Source organism: Oncorhynchus nerka, linkage group LG10 (assembly GCF_034236695.1).
Source record: "Oncorhynchus nerka isolate Pitt River linkage group LG10, Oner_Uvic_2.0, whole genome shotgun sequence".
NCBI classification, from domain to species: Eukaryota; Metazoa; Chordata; class Actinopteri; order Salmoniformes; family Salmonidae; genus Oncorhynchus; species Oncorhynchus nerka.
In genome coordinates this window covers 52826941-52849670 of record NC_088405.1, presented here as the reverse complement: position 1 = coordinate 52849670, position 22730 = coordinate 52826941, and the positions used below count along the sequence as shown (strand labels likewise).

Genomic DNA, 22730 nt, shown 5'->3' with positions numbered 1-22730 from the left:
ATGACATAATAATTAATAATTATATTATTTGTGGTCATTTGCATCACTGTCAATGACATACTTTTATTAACCGCAAAGTCCACTATTGTGACTAATCCTTATTGTGGCTAGCTTCACATAGATGGGTCCGACCACCATTAATCAAATAAGAACTGTTTTATAAATTAAGGTTATTTTAGATGACACCTAACTATTAGCTAGTGAAAGAGATTATGTCGTTTTGCACAGTTTTTGGGGAAGAACATTGTTTGCATCCATGAGCTAGCTAGCTTTTTTTAATGAACAGCACTGTAGATGCGCGAGACAACTTCACCAGCATCATAGCATACGTATCGATGAATCGTTGTGACATCTAAAATACTAGTGATAGTGTAATCCATGTGTAATAACTATGTAAACAAATAATGAACGCGTTAAATTACTATGTGAGGTGCAGCCATATTCAGCTCCTGATTGGTCAACAAGCTTATTTGACGCGTCAAATAGTGTTATTTGACATGTATCTTTTTTTGACACGCAAAGACCCAAACGGCGTTCCATATTCGTCTGCATATTTTCGTTAGGGAACGCCTACTCTGTGAAGTGCGAGTGTGCAATAACTCAATTCGCATTTGCACTAAACAACGCGATTTTTTTTTACAACTTTGGCAAAGGGTAAAGTCTACAAAACTTAGTCCACTCTGTTCATAAAATAAATGTTTTATCAATTATAACATTTGCAGAATGTCGGCCAAAATCCATCTCCTTCCATCTTCTCCCACTGCCAACCACTGAGCTTCCTCTCACTACCATATATCACCATATCATCAACATGGATTCAATAAATGTACAGATTAATTATTTGTTTTATTAATGTTTTTCAACTATAAATACATAGGCCAATAAGAAATGATTTTCACAAAAACGTTAAATATCTGCACAATGTTACTCAAAACGGTCGCCCTTTGCTAGAGTATTGACTCTTTCTCCCAATCATCACTGCTCAAGTAATATTCTCCATCTGTAGTTGTATCTGAGTCATACTCCTCAAAGTCTGACAAACTGGAGCTAGTGATGGGCAGTAGTTCCATGGGGCCTTGAATGACTTGCAACTTCTGATCAATGATAAGTGAGTTTAAAATCTCTGTGTGCCAAGTCGATGACTCATTGAACCGTAGAGGCATAGGCAATGTCAGGCTCTTAGGGCTTAAGATGCTGTCTGTTTTTATTAGACTGATATATGTTTTCTGAGTGCTAGAGAAAGCTCTGGAAAGGGTCCTGGGTGGGCGATCAAGGTCCCCTGGCCCTCTGATATCATCCAGACTCCTTAGGTACCTTGTGGGGGCCATATCAGTTCCTGTGGAGATGCGCCTGTTTCTTGATGTTCGGTTTGAGTAAATGTTGGTGACAGAGATGGAGCGGCCATGTTTCAGGCCAAAATCAGTAGTGGTTGGAGAGTTGTTGGAGTATGAGAGCTGTGCGGGTTTAAAACAGGCAGTTCTACTCCTATCTGATCTACTGTCCTTACCCATTGGGCTAGAGAAGACATCTTCATTCTTTGTGTTGAGGCTAAAATGACTGGTTCTAGAACTTCCAGAGTCCTTATGGGATTGACTACTAAAATAGGGTGAATGTGGAGGATTTGTTCTACTTAATTCTTCTTTTGACAGCGATGGGTTTCCATTTTTCTCAGTTGATATTGTGTTCCTCTCTTTGTCATGAATATCTAACTGTGCATTCTTGGATGCTAATTTAACTGTGGAAATTGTCAGCCCATTGCAGCCTCTGTTTTGTTGTCTCAGATGACCTGCCACATTACGTTGAAGGTCAATGGGTTTCAGCACTTCTTTGACCTCTGGAGACCTCTTCCCTGTCCGTCTATTCTCACTGATGACACTAGCTCCCTCAAGTGTTGATGGCACCGTTTTCCCCTTTCTACCAAACAACACACTCCTTTCCTCAATACGTTTGCTACTGAATATCATTCTGAGGCGATTCAGTACCTGATCTACTTTCCGGTTGCTTCTGTAACCAGTGGGCTCTTTTTCAGTCCTATCAGAGACAAGAGTTGCGTCCTGAGCAGGCAGACCCAAGCTATTCTTTCTAATCTGAGATGCAAACAGATCCTTATTTGAAGTCTGACATTTAGATTCACTGATATTATGTGTTTCACTATCAATAATCTCTGAACCAGTGACTTTTATTTTTTCCCCTATCATCAACTGTTTTGTGTCTGCTGGGGCACTGTGTGTACCACCATAGGCTCTGTGAGATCAGTCATATGATCTGGTGAAACTGGGGGGCTGTGAAGATGTGACTGAAGGCCGTGAGAGGCCCTGGAGCTGAGGCTGGAGAGAGAATGAGTCTTAACTGCCAGACTGGGACCTGTGTCATATACACCTGAATAATATGCATGGTGCTTGAACATTCTTTGGTTATTAGATTGAACGGAGGCATTCGTCTGCAGAATCCTCTGTTGGCTGATGGCTTTTGATAAACCAACCTGGGCTGCTAAGTTATGCTGCTTCGCCAACATGTTGATTCTCTCAGAAGATGACATCCATCTTGTGTTGCTGGGTGGTGAGTAGGGGGAGTGATTGTCACCAGCAGTATCCATAGACACAGCTTTGGTTAAATGTCTATCAAGTGACTTGGACCTGTTAAGGTATTTTGGACTCTCAGTTGCTGTATCTAAAGTGTTCCTAGACACGGGGAGAGAGTTAAATATCAAAGATGAGCTTAATCTGGTCCTATATCCAAGAGGGTAATGAGACAGTGTAGTATGAGGCAGAATTCTGTTGAGGCTCTGGGGTGGGAAACATTGTAGGTCAGAGGCAGAGAACAAGGTGAGATGACTTCTTGAAATGTGCTCTCTCAAGGTGACTGAACTCTCTCGGTGGTCAGAGGAGGAGGGGAGGCCAGAGGGGAGGTTGGAGGGGAGGTCGGAGGAGATGCCGGAGGCTTCAGCCTGGGTCTCTACATAGTGGGAGGTGGGCAGTGTGGTGAAGCTGCTTGGTCTTAGCAAGGAGAACGTTCCTGGTGACTCCACACTCCATGGCCTGATCAAGGACAAATGGCGAGCTGGTGTTACGGCCCGACCAGAGGCCTTCTGAAGCTGGCTCCTCTTAAAGTTAGAAGACTGAAGTTTTGGTGGTTGATGTGGGCTGTGAAAGGGAATGTTCGTAACCTCAGGGGAAAGACTCTCCACAGTGGCAGTCCTGGGCAGGGACTGCTCTTGAGGTGCAAGGAAGGGGGAGGAAATGTCAGAGTGGTGGGGGCGGATGGGGCAGCTACATATGTTCCGATTTGGGCTAAAGGGAATAGACGTTTTCAATTCAGCTGATGGTTGGATGTGTTCTCCTTTCCGAGGTTTAGATGTAGGATCCTCATGCTTCACTGGTGGGTGGCTGATTGACTGTGGTGCTAACGCTGGTCCAGTCACTCCAGAACTTTCTTGGTCCTCTCTCTGATTCTGACCTATGGCTGACCAATGAAGAGAACAAGATTGGTACATTGACCTTTGACACAGTTGTTCATATTTTTATTAACCATTTATTTGCTAGGAAACCAGCCTCTTTGAGACACAATCTCATTTCTTTACTAAGTATTTGTAAACATTGAGTGTACAAAATATCAAGAACACCCCCCTCAATTTGTCAGGCATGGACTCTACAAGGTGCCGAAAGCGTTCCACAGGGATGCTGGCCCATGTTGACTCCAATGCTTCCCACAGTTGTGTCAAGTTGTCTGGATGTCCTTTGGATGGTGGACCATTATTGATACACACAGGAAACTGTTGAGCATGAAAAACCCAGCAGCATTGCAGTTCTTGACACAAACTGGTGCGCCTGGCATTTAATACCATACCCCGTTCAAAGGCACTAAAATGTTTTTTTACCCTCTGAATGGCACACATACACAATCCATGTCTCAATTGTCTCAAGGCTTACAAATCTTTTAACCTGTCGCCTCCCCTTCATCTACACTGATTGAAGTGGATTTAACAAGTGACATCAATAAGGGATCATAGCTTTCACCTGGTTTCACCTGGTCAGTCAATGTCATGGACAGAGCAGGTGTTCTTAATGTTTTGTACACTTAGTGCATATCAAATCAAGGATAACAGAAGTAACCACATCTAAACATATATGGCTCCATTTGTGTGTACATGGCTTACAGAATGAACAGTTTAAGTGTCTGTTTCACTCCCCGTCCAAACTAGGAGCCATCATAGCTGCAATCATAACACACAGTTTACTATCTGTCCTTTAGTAAATAACCAGAGGAGGACTGGAGCCATTACACACCTGTGGAGCTCTCCTGCTTTCCCCCTGTTTCCAGTAGATCTGTTCTCCTCTTCCCTGTTTCACCCACAGGGAAGGCAGCAGGTCCAATCACCTGTAAATGAGAGAGAGAGAGAAAGAGTTTAAGTATGCAAATCATGTCTATTTTTAGACATCACATGCTGTGCTTGGCACCAACATACAATAGAGGGATTTGAATCAATATTTGCATTTAACCTTTGATCCATGAGTTCATCAAAAGCTATGGGCCAATCTCATAATAACTCAACAATACGTGCAACTCCCAATTAATCAAAATGTTGGTTAATCAAATAAATGTGGTTGTGAACGCAAACATGCTATCAAGCTAACTTACATGACAGAGAGATATAGGAGAATAGGTTAGATATGTTCTCAAGAACTGCCACAAGCCGCTGAGTTTACCCAAGCATGTGTCATAGGCATGCAAACCTGCTGAGGGTACACCCAAGCTGTTGAAAAGGCTCCCTGAAGGGGGTGTGTGAAATACGACAACTTTGATGCAGTGCGGAAAGCAATACTTTACAAGGAGATTATAGGCCCAAAGGTGAGGGGAACACACAGGCACTGGTTACTACACACCTACTGAGGGCCATTATGCACTAGTCTGTACCTTATTAGACTCCACTGAGTGATCCTCAGTGGGCTCCTCCTCTGCAGGACTCTCTGTGAGCTCCTTCTCTCTGTGTGCCGCCTCTGTGTGTGCCTCCTCTGTGTGCACCTCTTTAGTAAGCTCCTCCTCTGTGTGCACCTCCTTGGTGAGCTCCTCCTCTGTGTCCAACTCCTTGGTGAGCTCCTCCTCTGTGTGCACCTCCTCGGTGAGCTCCTCCTCTGTGTGCACCTCCTTGTTAGGCTCCTCTGCAAGCTCACCTATTTGCTCCTCCACATGCTTTGCCTCAGTACTCTTGCCTTCGCAGCTTTGTCCTCCAGAAGAGGAGAAGTTGCTAACCCTAGGGGATGGGAATAAGCCTGCATTAGAATATCCCTTTACCCTAATTCCATCCTCTGAAGGCTATTGTCACAGTAATCTGCATGTTTCCACCATGTTTGTAAGTGTACCAGCTACTTATTTGTTACAAAGGCTCACCCATTGTTATGGCTGTTGTTTTTCCCTCCCGGGTCTCTGCTGCCCCTCAGAGGGACCCTGAGGCTGAACATGGAGCTGAGACGGGCTCGCAGAGTTGTATGTCTTCCGCTACCGTCATCCTTCCCTTTTATTGGTTTGCTTCTCACAGTTTGCTGCTCTGTAGAATGACAACGTGTTGAAATATCACTCAGGACAAGCAGCAGTGAATTACTAACTATTATAGCCAAAGATAAAGAGTAGAGCTGACTGACTAACCTGACCCGGCAAACCTCATGAGTAGCAGCAATATCTACAGTTAGGTCACCAGTAGTGACCTAGTCATGCTCTCATTGGAGGAGTAGCAGATCAGATTCCATCTCTTACATCTTATTAGTCATCACTTGTCCTAGGGGCAATTTCAGGCCATTTCTGGGTCAATGGCTCACCTTATATTTGGCATTTTAGTCCTTTAGGAGATGCTCTTATCCAGAGCGACTTACAGTTGGCGCATTCATCTAAAGATAGCTAGGTGAGACAACCACATATCACAGTCGTAGTTTGTCCATTTTAACTCATTAAAGTAGTTATTAGCAAAGTCAGCGCTAGTAATACAAGTGCAGATTATTTTTTTATTTTTTTGTGGGATTTATTTAAGATATATTTATTTGAAGAGTTACAGTTCATGCTAACAGTTACATGTAATACACTACCGGTCAAACGTTTTAGAACACCTACTCATTCAAGGGTTTTTCTTTATTTGTACAATTTTCTACATTGTAGAATAATAGTGAAGACATCAAAACTATGAAATAACACATATGGAATCATGTAGTAACCAAAAAAAGTGTAAAAAAAATAAAATAATACATTTTATACTTGAGATTCTTCAAATGGCCACCCTTTGCCTTGATGAAAGCTTTACACACTCTTGGCATTCTCTCAGCCAGCTTCACCTGGAATGCTTTTCCAACAGTCTTGAAGGAGTTCCCACATATGCTGAGCACTTGTTGGCTGCTTTTCCTTTACTCTGTGATCCGATTCATCCCAAACCAGGTCGGGGGTTTGCGGAGGCCAGGTCATCTGAAGCAGCACTCCCTTACTTTCCTTCTTGGTAAAATAGCCCTTACACAGTCTGGAGGTGTGTTGGGTCATTGTCCTGTTGAAAAACAAATGATAGTCCCACTAAGCCCAAAACCAGATGGAATGGCGTATCGCTGCAGAATGCTGTGGTAGCCATGCTGGTTAAGTGTGCCTTAAATTCTAAATAAATCACAGACAGTGTCACCAGCAAAGCACCCCCACACCATAGCACCTCCTCCTCCATGTTTCAAGTGGGAGATACACATGAGGAGATTATCCTTTCACCCACACCACGTCTCATAAAGACACAACGATTAGAACCAAAAATCTAAAATTTGGACTCCAGACCAAAGGACAAATTTCCACTGGTCTAATGTCAATTGCTTGTGTTTCTTGGCCCAAGCAAGTCTTTTCTTATTATTGGTGTCCTTTAGTAGTGGTTTCTTTGCAGCAATTTGACCATGAAGGCCTGATTCACACAGTCTCCTCTGAACAGTTGATGTATGGGCATTTACCAAATAGGGTTATCTTCTGAATACCACCCTTACCTTGTCACAACACTGATTGGCTCAAACCCATCAAGAAGGAAAGAAATTCCACAAATTAAGTTTTAAGAACCTGTTAATTGAAATGTATTCCAGGTGACTACCTCATGAAGCTGGTTGAGAGAATGCCAAGAGTGTGCCAAGCTATCATCAAGGCAAAGGGTGGCTATTTGAAGAATCTCAAATATAAAATATATTTTGATATGTTTAATACGGTTTTGGTTACTACATGATTCTATGGGTGTTATTTCATAGTTTTGATATCTTCACTTTTATTCTACAATGTAGAAAATAGTAAAAATAAAGAAAAACCCTTGAATGAGTAGGTGTTCTAAAACGTTTGACCGGTAGTGTACATAATAGTGATTATTCTCCCTGACACACGTCTAGCCAGTCATAGACAGAGCAAGTTAACAATTAACCATAAGTACATATTTACAGATAACTACAGTATATGGAAAGTCATGTTATGAGACATCTGTTAAGTTATGAGGACACTTTTAACCCTGTAGAACCAGAGCAGTTCCTGGCATAAGGGCCAGGAGCTTCATAGTTAGTAATGCAACATATAAAACACAGTGAGCACATTTACATGCACACAAATGATTTGATATTAAACTGATTATGGCAGTAGGCCAGTTAAAGCATTAGTCATGTAAACAATGTTTATTTTGATTGGAATTTTCTGCATTTATCAAAGTCCCATCAGGTCATTTCAGAATGTGGGGGGGGATATACCCATATATCAAATAATCAAACACATGGTTTCCATTGAATTTGCACCGTTCCTGTATTATTATGAACCGTTTTCCCTTCAGCAGCCTCCACTGGTGTAGACAGTGTATCTGGTGGTCTGCCCTCACCTATGTTAGTGCTGTGTGGTGCCTGGGTTGGGTGGACACTGCTCTTGTTAGTCTGCTGGTTTCTCAGGTTCTCCGGCCATCCTAACACAGACTTTCTGTCCCCCCGCTGCTCAAGAAGACGTCTGGTGACCACACAAGTATAAATGATTAGTCAGACATAAAGTATGTAGCTACACACACACACACAGAGAAAAGCAGACAGAAACCCACGATTCAATCCAACTTTAAAAAATCAAATGCTGTCCTTTTACACTAAAGTATACGACCTCTCACTTACCCAATCCTCTCCTTTTCAATCTCCTTTAGACGCTTGTCTCTCTCTAGAACTTCAACAACAGCATGTGCCTCTTCATTGCTTAGGAAACCTAGATCCAAGTTCAAATTATACACTGTCATAGTTCCTAACTTGGCAGCAATCACTAACTGATTCCACTACAGGTGAGGTGATAAAGGAAATGAAAAGTAAGTTGAAAGGAAACTGAAAATCAGACATTTAGATAACCAAACCACGGATGTTCTACAGTCTGTGTCTTCCCCATTGCAGAGTACTCAGTGTTTTAGTCTGTCCCTCCCTTCATGCTCGAAGAACAAACATAACTCTATGCAGGTGGATCCACGTCGCTGGTCAGCTGAGAAGAGAGCAGGTTACACCCTCTCACTGCCAGCACTCTATTTGTCTCCTGGGCAGTTTGCTGATGTTATCTACAATCTGCTAGATCCTTGGGCGTGTCGTCTAGCCGTGGTGAGAAGCATAGGACACATAATCCCTGTATTTTGCACCTGGCGTGCAACGCACTCCTCTATCAGAACAGTCACAACATACACTGAGAATACAAAACATTCAGAACGGCTCTTCCCATGACGTAGACTGAACAGGTGAATTCAGCTGAAAGCTATGATCCCTTATTGATGTCTCTTGTTAAATCCACTTCAGTCGGTGTAGATGAAAGGGATGAGACAGGTTAAATAATTATTTTTAAGCCTTGAGACATGGATTGTGTATGTGTGCCATTCAGAGGGTGAATGGGAAAGACAAAAGATTTAAGTGGCTATGAACGGGGTATGGTAGTAGGTGCCAGGCAGATTTGTGTCAAGAACTGCAATGCTGCTGGGTGTTTCATGCTCAACAGTTTCCCGTGTGTATCAAGAATGGTCCACCGCACAAAGGACATCCAGATAACTTGACACAACTGTGGGAAGCATTGGAGTCAACATGGGCCAGCATCCCTGTGGAACACTTTCGACACCTTGTAGAGTCCAAGCCCCAACGAACTGAGGCTGTTCTGAGGGCAAAAGTGTGGGTGCAACTCAATATTAGGTGTTCATAATGTTTGATACACTCAGTGTATACAGTACATGAGCATTCTAACTATTCAGCCCCAACTTTTACCATTCAATGACTTGAAAAGGAATAGGAAATATGTAAACATTTATTAACAGTAAGAAGGTTTGTCTCTAGTATTAAGATCAAATGCATACAATATCACTTTAATTCACAAGGCATTGTGGTGTGAAAAAAAACACAACATCTCCAAAGCATAATACGCAAGATACTGCCATCTTGTGTCATAATTTCACAACATTTAATTTCTTCTTCAGGACCAGCCATGGGAAGTCTCATTTGTGTTGTAGGTACAACAACTGATTTTTATAAGTATAAGATAGCATAGAAATGCAAACAATTATTTGTACATATTTTGCTTATCCCTGTAAATCTGTGTTACACCATTGTACTTATTCAAACGCATTGATTGATTTAGTAACCAAGACTGCATATGATCCTAATTCAGGACTGAATATTCTGTTTCCCTGGAGCCTGTAATCCCAGTGTCCCCAGTGTCAGGAGAGCCGTCTGGTCTGGACGACCCAGTCAGTGAACTGGGAGACCAGGGCGTACACACCAGGGCGCTGGGGGCGGCCACACCCCACACCAAAAGAAATCACGCCAACCTGCACCCAGTGGCCATCCTTCTCACACATGAGAGGACCTCCAGAGTCCCCCTAAAACAACAGGAAGACACAGTCAGTGGACATAATTCTCGCACACTGTACATGGATACTACTAAATGTGGATGGCATTGTGTACAGCTGGCATTGTACTGTACAATACACAAATACCCAAACCTTACTATCAAGTGCTGCCTTGGGGGCAGTATACCATCTTTTGCTCCACTGGGATAGTATACTATCTGAAAGTTTTCCTGGTGCAGTTCTTTCACAGACATGTAGCGTGTTCTGCCCACAGAGGGTTATGACCATTGAAATCCATGTACCTGGCAGGAGTCCACTCCCCCCTCAGAGTAGCCGGCACACACCATCCTTGCTGTAATGTTGTACTCAGGTAGCAGCTTCTGACACTCAGAGCGGCTCACCAGGGGCAGCACTGCCTGCTGCAGCACATTAGCTGATGTGCCTGGAGGGAATATCAACATTTACAGGCACATACATCAATTATAACGATCAATTTCAATTGTATAGCACTTTTCATCAACCATATCCTCAGATTAACCTGTTAATGACATTGTGAACTAACTTAGGAGGCTGAAGAAATTTGGCTTGATACCTAAAACCCTCACAAATTTTTACAATTCAGAGCATCCTGTCGGGCTGTATCACCGCCTGGTACGGCAACTGCACCACCCGCAACCGCAGGGCTCTCCAGAGGGTGGTTCGGTCTGCCCAACGCATCATCAGGGGCAAACTACCTGCCCTCCAGGACACCTACAGCACCCGATGTCACAGGAAGGCCAAAAAGATCATCAAGGACAACAACCACCCGAGCCACTGCCTGTTCATCCCGCTATCATCCAGAAGGCAAGGTCAGTACAGGTGCATCAAAGCTGGGACCAAGAGGCTGAAAAACAGCTTCTATCTCAAGGCCATCATACTGTTAAATAGGCATCCCTAGCATATTAGAGGCTGCTGTCCTATACATTGACTTGAAATCACTGGCCACTTTAATAATTGGAACACTAGTCACTTAAATAATAATGTTCACATATTTTCCATTACATCTCATATGTATATACTGTATTCTGTCCTATTCTACTGTATCTTACTCTATGCCGCTCTGACATTCCTCGTACAAATATTTATATATTCTTAATTCCATTCCTTTACATTAGATTGAGTGTATTTTTACACATTACTTGTTAGATATTACTGCACTGTTGGAGCGAGAAACACAAGCATTTCGCTACACCCGCAATAACATCTGCTAAACACGTGTATGTGACAAATACAATTTGATTTGATTGAGTGACACCAAAGTCCTAACCTTGCTCTACTTCTGCTCCCCAGCCTGTAATGAAACACTTCATCCCAGCCTCAAACTGCTGGCCACTTCCTGGCAGACAGATGGGTTGAATGTTATCTGTAGAAGAAGGACCTGTGTCAATATGATATCCTGTTTGTGTGGATCTATGTGAATATTAAATCCTGTGTGTGTGGATCTATGTGAATATTAAATCCTGTTTGTGTGGATCTGTGTGAAGATTAAATCATGTGTGTGTGGATCTATGTGAATATTAAATCCTGTGTGTGTGGATCTGTGTGTATATTAAATCCTGTGTGTGTGGATCTGTGTGTATATTAAATCCTGTGTGTGTGGATCTGTGTGAATATTAAATCCTGTGTGTGTGGATCTGTGTGTATATTAAATCCTGTGTGTGTGGATCTGTGTGAATATTAAATCCTGTGTGTGTGGATCTATGTGAATATTAAATCCTGTGTGTGTGGATCTGTGTGTATATTAAATCCTGTGTGTGTGGATCTGTGTGAATATTAAATCCTGTGTGTGTGGATCTGTGTGTATATTAAATCCTGTGTGTGTGGATCTGTGTGAATATTAAATCCTGTGTGTGTGGATCTGTGTGAATATTAAATCCTGTGTGTGTGGATCTGTGTGAATATGTGAGGTACATCTACTTAATTATCTACTTAATAATCCACTTTATATGAACACAACATGACATGGCCCCTTGTGCTCAGTGCCAATCTGACATTAGGCCAAACTCTCAGGCTATGTAGAGCAGAGGGGTGTTTGATTGCACACCTGTGAAGTTGACGTTTGTTTGAAGGTGCATCATTGCGATGTCAGCATCCTTGGTCCTTCTGTTGTAGTGTTTGTTCATGATGATGTGGTCAACCTTTCGGGTCTGTGATGGGAGGACATCTACACTGTCCTGGGAGTGAAGGCCCAAAACTGCCTCCCAGTTGGAAAGGTGAATATTTTTCCTGCAGGATAAAAAGACAGCCGTCAACGTAGACATGGGCTGTGAAACTCCAAATGTATGGACCAGAAAAACAATGGCAGAGCTACTCTGTACTCAAATAGGTCAAACTCAGTTGAGGGTAAATGCACAGAAACATGTGACATGTTGTGTGCAGAGAAAGGTGAGGCTCAGGTGTATACACAGTGTATATTTACAGTGTACACAAAGTAAAGGTGAATACGGGAGCATAAACCAACAGTATAAATGCAGAGGAGGATTCCTCACCCATAAACGCAGTGTGCAGCGGTGAACAACCACTCGTTGTCAATCAGAGTAGCTCCACACACATGGCGGCCCCTAAAGTACAGCGACACCATCCATGGCCACGCCCCCTTACGAGAGTCTGTCCCTCCCACCACTCTGACAGTTCCACTCTCCTCCGACTCCTCCTCTCCTTTCTCCTCCCTCCTTCGTTCAGTGGACCCACTTCGATTCATCTTCTGGGAGACCATACGGACGCCACACGCTAAAATGCACAGTATAGTGTTTTTGAGTGTATTTTGTTCAGTTGTCAATACGTGTCAATGTCTATATGTGAATGAGGACTTACAGTATGTATCATGTTACTATGTTGATGCTTTATGCTTTTCATACTCACGTTGGTTGTCACATTCCAAAGATATAACCTTTTCACCCGTACATTTTTCACTATGGGAAATAGAAGCAAACAAGTTGGATGCTGGTATGACTGTTGAATCAAAGTTGAATTATTAGAGGCAGGTAGCCTAGCGGTTAAGAGGGTTGGGTCAGTAATCGAAAGGTTGGATTTCCTCAATTCCCGAGCCGACTACGTGAAAAATCGGTCGATGTGCCCTTGAGCAAGGCACTTAATTGCTCCTGTAAGTAGCTCTGGATAAGAGCACCTGCTAAATTACTTATTTAAAAAAAAAACATAAATTAAAGCCGTTTGTTGAATGTAGTGTACCTGGGGGTCAGGTCCAGGGTACCGTTGGCTGCCACACTCACGGTGGTGAAGGGAGAGTCTTTCTCTGTGGATGGTATGAGGAGGGCACTTCCTGATCTAGAGTACATGTTAACACAGTGACTGACTCCCTGTCCTTCACTCTGTCAAACATACAAAGAATGACTGTCTCTCACACACACACACACACACACACACACACACACACACACACACACACACACACACACACACACACACACACACACACACACAGCAGAGGTCTCACCTGTAGCCCAGGTAACGACACATGAAGTGGGAGAGCTGAGAGTTCCAGTGTTGACCACAGGTTGTGTACCGGGTGGTCTGGACCTGGAGCTGCAGATGTCTGACACTCGTACTGTCCACTGATACCTGATGCACTAAAACGCATAGAATCATGGAGAACCACTTTACCAGTCTTTTGGCCCACGTGACTTTTACTGGCATGAATTGCTGTATGAGTGTGAACAGGGTCACAGCTTCATTTGTTTTACTCACCACAGTCAGCTTCGTCTGAGGAGTCAGCGCAGTCTGGTTGGCCGTTACACACCCTGGCATTGGAGATACATTCTCCAGACTGACACCGATATTGCCCAGTGACACAAGGCTCTGGAATTTGAAATGACAAAGGCAGTTTGGTTACTTGGCTATTGAAGAACAAAGAGTACATCAGGTAAGGTTAATTCAGAACTACTCATTTTGGACTTTAGAATGTTGAATTGGTTACTTAATATAAAATCTTACTTGGCATGCCCAGTGCTAATCCAGATGTGAAGTTGGCACGGAACCCTCTGCCGTACCCTGTACTGTCCGAAAAGAATATCACTGTGATCTGATTGGCTGTGGAGATCACATCTGGAAAGGTAGCATCAGTACCAGTGAAGACACCTGACAAAAAAACACTCATCAATTCACCACAGTAAACCTCATCTGCATATTCAATAACAACTAACAGTGTCATGGTAACATGACAGAGGCTCGTGTAGGAAGGACGTCACAGTAAGAGGAGGGTCAGAGACTCACCCAGCAGTTCAGACTGTGGCCCCGCCCCATCCCGCACCTCCACCATGTCATAGGTCGACTCAACGTCAAAATCCAGGAAGTGAAGCAGGATGTTCCATCCTTCCCTGGCATGAAGAGTCCACAAACCTTTCCCAGGATAAACAGATGTATGAACACCACATTTCAACCAATTAGAATAAAATAAAATAAAATGTAAAAAAGTTCGTACAAGAAGCCTTGTTTCCATAGGAGTGTGGGTAGTTGGGGGAGCTGAATGTAGAGTTGGGTTCCCAGAGGTCAAAAGGTCCTCCACAGTCAGCTGAGAAAGAGGAAGGAATACACGCTTTAGATGCTACCATGGAAAACAAGGACACATGACATTAACGGACACAGAACAGTGATTGTCAGGTGAGAGAGGGCGAGTTGGTGACTCGGTGGTAGTGGATGAGTGTGCTGGTTAACGATGATGGGGTGTTTCTGTTCGGAATGGACGGCCTGTGTCAAAGTGTTCCATGTGAAGACCATGTGCTTAACAGTAACATACGAGGTATTGGAGGTGGTGTTGTAGGGGTGGGAACCACTGTTGGGTCTGGTGGGTCCGCCCCACAGGGACCATTTGTCAGACTAATGTCATCCAGGGCGATGTCATTCTTCATACCCCCCTTCTTCTGAGCCTCAAAAACCACCTGGAGAAGAACATCGCAGCGAAGAGACAGATCCTTATAGAAAGACGTAACATGCACAGCCAAGTATAACAACGTGGCAATGACACAGTGTGGGATTCAGAGCGCTCTGACCGTTGCATCAGCTGTGCTGTTCAGGGTGACCTGGCCAAAGTTCCAGTTATCTCCATAGTTCCCCTCCTTCTGGAAGACCACAATGACTGAAGCTTCTCTGACCAAAGAAGTTGACCGCCTCTCTACCAACACCCTCAGCCGATGCACATTCTCTCCATACATGTGGTACCTGGAGCAACAAGCAGCATAAATACACATCTGGTGAGAGGCTATGTGTTTAGAGATGGATATCCACAGACAGTACATGAATAGAGGGAGAGAGGGTCACTTACCAGAACTTCAGACACATTGGTTCTTTTGAATGAGCTAATCGGAGGCTGCGAATCTTGAAGTTCTTCTCCCACTGGCCAGGGCTTCCCGGTGTGACAATGTAGTAGCCTGTTTCGTCAGAACACAATAACAGTCACAGAACAGAAACAGACTGCAGCATTGCGACTTCGACATGAAATTGTCTTCCTGCTTTTTGTTCTATGTTGCTCTGTCTGTATGCTATGTCTTGCTTGTCCTATGTTGCTATGTCTTGCTTGTTCTATGGTGCTATTGTCTATATTGTAATTGTTTTTAATAACCTGCCCAGGGACTGCGGTTGAAAATTAGCCGGCTGGCTAAAACCGGCACTTTTACTGAAACGTTGATTAATGTGCACTGTCCCTGTAAAAATAAAATAAACTAAACTAAAAACTAAACTAAATCATAAAGTCTCAGCTAAGTAAAGTAATGTCTTGTCACATAATGACACACCTGATTGGTTACCAAATGTATGGTCAAAGTTTGGGCCTGTGAAAGGGGGGAATGTTGGGGTATTGGTGCGTATCCAGTCCCCTTCATCCTCAGGCTCCTGCCTCCAGAAACACAGGCCCTCCTCAAAGGAGCAGCTCAGCCTCTCTTCATCTGAGAGGACAGAGAGGAACACTGTCACGGCCATTTCACAGAGACCCAAAACCAAATCATATTGCAATCTTCCTTCTAGTTTGTTCTGATAACTTCAAAGGAAATCTTTTAGGCAGGGTTTCCCAAACTCGGTCCTCGGGACCCCAAGGGACTACACAGCTGATTCAAATAATAAACTAATCATCAAGCTTTGATCATTTGAATCAGCTGTGTAGTGTTAGTGCAAGAACCAAAACGTGCACCCCTTAGAGTCCCGAGGACCGAGTTTGGGATACGCTGCTTTAAGTTTACTAGAGAGGTTGCTGATGTCTTCTGCTGAGTAGGTGGCGTCAAATCCGTGGAAATTGTTGTAATCGTCAGAAGAGAACTCAACAGTGGCCTTGTCAGACAGCAGCCACACAGTGCCTGGGGAACGGCCTGACAGCAGGTCTGAAACACAGCCATAGTGGGTGGTAGGTGGGCTATTACTGTAGTTTATATAGATATTTTGCTGAATAGAAATTAGTACATATTTGCTCAGGAGTGTTATATACTTACATGTCAGATTTTTCCCCTGTCCTGTGCCCTCATACAGACTGAGAGTATCAATCTCTTCTTCTGTGTCGAATGAGTGGAAATTCATCTTTATGGCCAGTCCTTTCTGAACTCTAAAAATAAGAAATATACAGTACCAGTCAAAAGTTTGGACACACTTACTCATTCAAGGGATTTTTCTTTATTTTTACTATTTGCTACATTGTAGAATAATAGTGAAGACATCAAAACTATGAAATAACATGTAGTAACCCCACACCATCACACCTCACACATGCAGAGATCATCCGTTCAGCTACTCTGTGTCTAGTCGGTTAACTGTGGGTTAACAGTGGGTTAACTGTCGGTTAACTGTGGGGTTAACTGCCTGTTCAGGGGCAGAACGACAGATTTGTCAGCTCGGGGATTTGAACTTGCAACCTTCCGGTTACTAGTCCAACGCTCTTACCACTAGGCTACCCTGTCACCCATGAAAAAATCAAGAAGGCAAAAGGGTGGCTACTTTGAAGAATCTCAAATATAAAATATATATGTAACAACGTTTTGGGTTACGACATGATTCCATATGTGTTATTTCATAGTTTTGATGTCTGCACTATTATTCTACAATGTAGAAAATAGTAAAAATAAAGAAAAACCGTAGAATGAGTAGGTGTGTCCAAACTTTTGACTGGTACTGTGTATATATATATATTTTTTAATTAATTAAGGTAGCACAAAAAGTAGAGAGGTAGCACTGGTATGTCAGGTAAAAGTATATGAAAGTGAGTAGTGTGTAGTTAGTGTCAGAAGCAGGACTACCGTATGACCCAGCGGCAAATCATGCCATTGTTGTAGGGGAGAGGGAAGTTTTCAGAATGGAAGGAGCCCGTAGGACCAAGAAGAAGGAATTGGCCATCGCACTTTGTTGCTATGAAAATATGAGAGATATCCACACAGTTCAAGTCTGTTATACTACCCAATGCACTCATGACCACATTACCAGACTCCACATTATGAGTTGACATGGCATTCTTGTTACTCTGTACCATCTATACAGTCAAGAACAATGTTTCTCCACTTCGTTATTAATCGTCCACCAGCCGGATCTCACCTAGAGGGTTCAAAATGGAACCCCAAAAAGGGTTCTACCTGGTACCAAAAAGGGTTATCCTATGGGGACAGCCGAAGAACCCTTTTGGAATTATTTTTCTCTAAGAGTGTAGGGACGAGGTTACGAGGCCTCCATAATCAGCAAAGACTGAGTCTCAAACACTCACCACAGAGAGTATGGTTTTCATCTGAGCCATCAGGACAATTGTCTACTCCATCACAAAACTGCATGGTGGCCACACATGTAGTGCCGTCCCCACAGGCCATATGATAAGGTGGGCATTTCCCTGTGGACATTAATCATCATTCGCCATCATCAATGAAATGTATAAAAATTTTAAAAAATGGTACTGGTACAGTACTACAGTACGACTAATCTACTGTAAGTGTTTCCTATCGATTACGTTCTCACCTGAAGAAGATGTAGTGGAAAGATGAGGTGTAGTGGTCCATTTGGTTGAAGAGGTCGGCTGGTATGTAGTTAGGTCCTCTTTCACTAAACAAAAACATCATATAGGTTCAAATTCTCATTTCAGACAAGTCTTCTGGATGAGTAATGTGGTAATAGATCTAGATCCCATTTTCTTCCCAATACTATGATCATGTATCGGTATGTATAAGGTGTGTTTTACACCTACAGTGCATACGGAAAGTATTCTGACAATAGCATCCAGGTCACAGGTATGCAGTAAATCTGGAAAGTATTTAGACCCCTTTATTTTTTCCCACATTTTGTTACTTTACAGCCTTATTCTAAAATGGATCAAATAAAACATTTCCCTCATCATTCTACACATAATACCCCATAATGACAAAGTGAAAACAGGTTTTTAGAAATGTTCGCAAATGTATTAAAACTAGACGACAGAAATACCTAAATTTACATAAGTATTCAGACCCTTTGCTATGAGACTTGAAAAATTGAGCTCAGATGCATCCTGTTTCCATTGATCATCTTTGAGATTATTTGAGGCCACCTGTGGTTAATTCAATTGATTGGGCATGATTTAGAAAGTCTATATAAGGTCCCACTGTTGACAGTGCATGTCAGAGCAAAAGCCAAGCCATGAGGTCGAAGGACTTGTCCATAGAGCTCCGAGACAGGATTGTGTCGAGGCACAGATCTGGGGAAAGGGACCAAATAAATTCTGCAGCATTGAAGGTCCCCAAGAACACAGTGGCCTCCATAACTCTTAAATGGAAGAAGTTTGGAACCACCAAGACTCTTCATAGATCTGGCCTCCCAGCCAAACTGAGCAATCGAGGGAGAAGAGCCTGGTCAGGGAGGTGACCAAGAACCCGATGGTCACTTTGACAGAGCTCTAGAGTTCCTCTGTGGAGATGGGAGAACCTTCCAGAAGGACAACCTTCTCCGCAGCACTCCACCAATCAGGCCTTTATGGTAGAGTGGCCATACGGAAGCCACTCCTCAGTAAAAGGTATATGACAGCCCACTTGGTGTTTGCCAAAAGGCACCTAAAGACTCTCAGACCATTAGAAACAATATTCTCTGGTTTGATGAAACCAAGTGTCATGCCCTGGCCATAGAGAGGCTTTTATTCTCTATTTTGGTTAGGCCAGGGTGTGACTAGGGTGGGCATTCTATGTTCATTTTCTATGTTTTGTATTTCTTTTTTGTTTGGCCTGTGTGATTCTCAATCAGGGGCAGCTATCTATCGTTGTCTCTGATTGAGAACCATACTTAGGTAGCTTTTTCCCACTGGGTTTTGTGGGTAGTTGTTTTCTGTCCTTGTGTCTGCACCAGACAGAACTGTTTTGGTTATTCCCTTTGTTATTTTTGTATTTAGTGTTCAGTGTCAATAAAATAACATGAACACGTACCACGCTGCACTTTGGTCCTCACCTTCTTCCACCAACAGCCGTTACACCAAGATTGAACTATTTGGCCAGAATGCCAAGCCAAGCGTCACGTCTGGAGGAAATCTGGCACCATCCCTACGGTGAAGCATGGTGGTGGAAGAATCATGCTGTGGGGATGTTAATCAGTGGCAGGCACTGGAAGACTAGCCAGGATCAAGGGAAAGATCAACGGTGCAAAGTACAGAGATATCCTTCATGAAGAACTGCTCCAGAATGCTGAGGACCTCAAAGTTGGGTGAAAGTTCACCTTCCAACAGGACAACGACCCTAAGCATACAACCAAGACAATGCAGGAGTGGCTTCGGGACAAGTCTCTGAATGTCCTTGAGTGGCCCAGCCAGAGCTCGGACTTGAAACAAATTGAAAATCTCTGCAGAGGCCTGAAAATAGCTGTGCAGTGAAACTCCCCATCCAACCTGACAAAGCTTGAGAGGATCTGCAGACAATGGAAGAAACTCCCCAAATACAAGTGTGCCAAGCTTGTAGCGTCATACCCAAGAAGATTCGAGGCTGTAATTGCTGCCCAAGGTGCTTCAACAAAGTACTGAGTAAAGTGTGTGAATACTTATGTAAATGTGATATTTCAGTTGTTTTTAATATTTTTGCAATAAACTATTAAAAAAAAGAGTTGCACACTTCATAAACTTCAAGGAATTTATTACACTTGCAAAAAAAATCTAAAAACCTATTTTGGCTTTGTCATTATGGGGTATTGCGTGTAGATTGTTGAGGGAAAAAAACTATTTAATCCATTTTAGAATAAGGCTGTAACGTAACAAAATGTGGAAAAAAAATAAAGGGGTATAAATACTTTCCATATTTACTGTATACCTCTGACCTGGATGCTATTTTGGTTAACCACCAGGCCCCCAGTGCTCTGAAGCCCAGCCACCAGCTGCTGCTCTGCCTCCTTCACCTCCACACTCTGACGAAACTGCAGGTCAAAGTTCACCACCACACTGCCATTGCTGTCACATGGGGTGATTCATGGTCAGAAAGGGTATAACGACATTGTCACTTTCAGTATATGTAACTATGCTATGAGGTTGTCATTTGTAAACATCATTATACACCTGAATTCTCACCTGAATTCTAAAACTTCACAGGCCTTGAAATCATTATTGAGGGAGCCACAGCCGTAAGCGTCAGATATCTGTGAGAAAATACAGTATTTATAATACAAGGCTAAAGTGTGTAGGAGAGTGGACAGGAGAATGATACATGTGTGTATGTTATCCCGGCATACCAAATGCTCTGTGTCGAAGGCCAGGGACTTGAACTGCAGACTGCTCCTGTTTCTCAGCTTCTCAGTAAACACAGCCCCCCTCGTAATGACCAGCCTCCCACTGAACACAGACTCAGTCCCACCAAGACCACACTGGTCCACTGGGACAAACACACATACTGTCAGTGACTGACACTTGTCACTCCATACAAGACCAACAGAACAAAAACAAAACTATGGCAAATGGATATGTTTTACCCATAAGTTATGCACAGCATAGAGTGTTACAGAAATGGGAGGAAAGAAAACAAAAGTCTGGAGTGTTTTTTCTTACGGTCAGTCTGCATGGCGAGCCAGGTGATGATGATGAGACTGACACACACCGCCAGCAGGGTCAGACACAGGACACTCAGCAGCACCTCCGTGGACGACCAACGTCGCTTCCCACGCCACATGGCTCCCTGACGTCCTCTCACACACTCACACGGTCTTCTTGTCCTTCAGCTGACACCTCACACAGACACCTCACACAGAATTCCCTGGGATTCAATCACTTTCTCTGTCATGAACTATCATAGGATTCTGCACTGCAGAGTGAGTCTCCAACTGCGCCCTACGTTTTCTGTTGTATCTACAGCCTGCTTCTTTGACTCTCCGCCGAGGAGAATTTCTCTGAAGGGCGACTTATTCATAAGAGCTTGGCCCTTTATCTCTGTGAGGGGCCGCAGTAAACCTTTTATTGTGCAGAGTCACTGGAACAACAAAGTGTTAGCCAATCTATGCTGCATCACTGGTGATATCACTAATGAGTGTCCTTAATAACAAGAGCACTGAGAATGACAAAAGAAGTCAGTGGGTCTAAAGGATGGAGGTTGGCACAGTCCCTTCACTCTGAACCCATCTCAATCTGACCATTCGGTCAGCATGTGATACAATGAAATAACAGAATACAACTTCCAAACGGACGATACTCCACACACATGTAGGGTGCACTGCGTATACCAAACATTATGAACCCTTTCCTAATATTGAGTTGCACCCACCCCCTTTTGCCCTCGGAACAGCCTCAATTCTTCGGGGCATGGATTCTACATGGTGTCGAAAGCGTTCCACAGGGATGCTGGCCCATGTTGACTCCAATGGTTCCCACTGTTATGTCAAGTTGGCCGGATGTCCTTTGGGTGGTGGACCATTCTTGATATATACAGGAAACTGTTGAGCGTGAAACACCCAGCAGCATTGCAGTTCTAGACACAAACCGGTGCGCCTGGCACCTACTACAGTACCATACCCCTGTTCAAAGGCACATAAATATTTTGTCTTGCCTGTTCACCCTCTGAATGGCACACATACACAATCCATGTCTCAATTGTCTCAAGGCTTAAAAATCCTTCTTTAACCTGTCTCCTCCCCGTCATCTACACTGACTGAAGTGGATTTAACAAGTGACATCAATAAGGGATCATACTGTAGATGGATTCACCTGGTCAGTCTGTCGTGAACAGAGCAGGTTTCCTTAATATTTTGTACACTCAACGTCCACGCACAAACTATCAAACACATACACACTAAAAGAAAGGTATAGTTTATATTCTACATAATATCCATCGCTGAAACATAAATCCACTCCTGTCTTTTAAGTAGACTTTGAACACTGATATGTGTGAGCTATTAATGCCACCTTATCACTGAAGGTACCCTCTGATAGTAACCCCACTCTGTCGCCCTCTCTGACATGGAATTCCTTCTGGAACATCAGACAACATGCATCCTCATAGTAAATGACTAAGGCTCAGATATTGCCTAAGTCAGAGTTCGCTACTTATTTCATCTATGCGCTAAATTCAGCTTTCACTAAAGCTGTCAGAGTTCATACAGCATTGTTTATTACCAAAGCAATAAAATGAAGGAGAACTATACCAGAAGTCCTCCGTCATAAACATTACATCAGACCTAAGGTAATTATATCTAAGTAGATCAAAGGTGATTCTAGCTAAAGAGAATATTTAGATAGAATTAAAGTATAATCGTGTGCAAGTATCAACACCAGATTTGTTTAAGCCCTATTCTAAATGAGCTACATGATGCAAGGTCAGCAAAATGAATAGTTTCTGCTACTAGAAGTGACCATCATCCTTGAATCTACCTACACATCCAACTAAAAACAAAGCAACAGTAAACATCGTCCCCCACGAATGCAGCCCCCCTTGGCCCAGTTGAGATCGCATGGGACTAT

The 22730-nt window shown here is 43.2% G+C and overlaps 2 protein-coding genes across 5 annotated transcripts; both read right to left on the bottom strand.

Annotated features, from left to right (window-relative positions):
- Window positions 1-827: 827 nt before the first annotated feature.
- LOC115135557 (uncharacterized) lies at window positions 828-8562 on the bottom strand. 3 transcript variants are annotated; one of them, XM_029670358.2, is made up of 6 exons: window positions 8133-8557; window positions 7856-7977; window positions 5389-5545; window positions 4915-5251; window positions 4287-4377; window positions 828-3462 (listed from the first exon to the last, which is right to left on the bottom strand). In XM_029670358.2, exons 1-6 carry the CDS (start codon window positions 8249-8251, stop codon window positions 2198-2200), a joined length of 2091 nt encoding a protein of 696 aa, XP_029526218.2. In that variant the 5' UTR covers window positions 8252-8557; the 3' UTR covers window positions 828-2197. The 3 variants fall into 3 exon arrangements, with proteins under 3 accessions (XP_029526218.2, XP_064879618.1, XP_064879619.1); XM_065023546.1 differs by lacking the exon at window positions 828-3462 and adding an exon at window positions 3505-3735 and having other exon boundaries at window positions 8133-8562; XM_065023547.1 differs by lacking the exon at window positions 828-3462 and adding an exon at window positions 3689-3772 and having other exon boundaries at window positions 8133-8550.
- A 705-nt stretch (window positions 8563-9267) lies between these two features.
- tmprss15 (transmembrane serine protease 15) lies at window positions 9268-21196 on the bottom strand. 2 transcript variants are annotated; one of them, XM_029670356.2, is made up of 25 exons: window positions 20829-21195; window positions 20516-20655; window positions 20355-20422; window positions 20101-20237; window positions 17801-17884; window positions 17556-17675; window positions 17098-17206; window positions 16300-16409; window positions 16054-16191; window positions 15613-15762; window positions 15144-15249; window positions 14872-15040; window positions 14619-14760; window positions 14304-14393; window positions 14096-14221; window positions 13817-13960; window positions 13571-13681; window positions 13320-13452; window positions 13055-13150; window positions 12728-12777; window positions 12355-12595; window positions 11910-12091; window positions 11133-11228; window positions 10129-10268; window positions 9268-9856 (listed from the first exon to the last, which is right to left on the bottom strand). In XM_029670356.2, exons 1-25 carry the CDS (start codon window positions 20947-20949, stop codon window positions 9695-9697), a joined length of 3165 nt encoding a protein of 1054 aa, XP_029526216.2. In that variant the 5' UTR covers window positions 20950-21195; the 3' UTR covers window positions 9268-9694. The 2 variants fall into 2 exon arrangements, with proteins under 2 accessions (XP_029526216.2, XP_029526217.2); XM_029670357.2 differs by lacking the exon at window positions 11133-11228 and having other exon boundaries at window positions 20829-21196.
- Between the last annotated feature and the right edge of the window lie 1534 nt (window positions 21197-22730).

What these genes read in the sequence shown, in the direction of transcription:
- tmprss15 (XM_029670356.2), bottom strand. Translation starts at nt 20,949, where the DNA reads ATGTGGCGTGGGAAGCGACGTTGGTCGTCCACGGAGGTGCTGCTGAGT. An exon ending in CTATGGAAACAAGGCTTCTT is followed by an intron (nt 14,222 to 14,303) that starts GTACGAACTTTT and finishes ATCCTGGGAAAG; the next exon opens with GTTTGTGGACTCTTCATGCC. An exon ending in ACCCTGGACCTGACCCCCAG is followed by an intron (nt 12,778 to 13,054) that starts GTACACTACATT and finishes TATTTCCCATAG; the next exon opens with TGAAAAATGTACGGGTGAAA.
- LOC115135557 (XM_029670358.2), bottom strand. Translation starts at nt 8,251, where the DNA reads ATGACAGTGTATAATTTGAACTTGGATCTAGGTTTCCTAAGCAATGAA. An exon ending in AACAACAGCCATAACAATGG is followed by an intron (nt 5,252 to 5,388) that starts GTGAGCCTTTGT and finishes CCCATCCCCTAG; the next exon opens with GGTTAGCAACTTCTCCTCTT. An exon ending in ACTCAGTGGAGTCTAATAAG is followed by an intron (nt 4,378 to 4,914) that starts GTACAGACTAGT and finishes TCTCATTTACAG; the next exon opens with GTGATTGGACCTGCTGCCTT.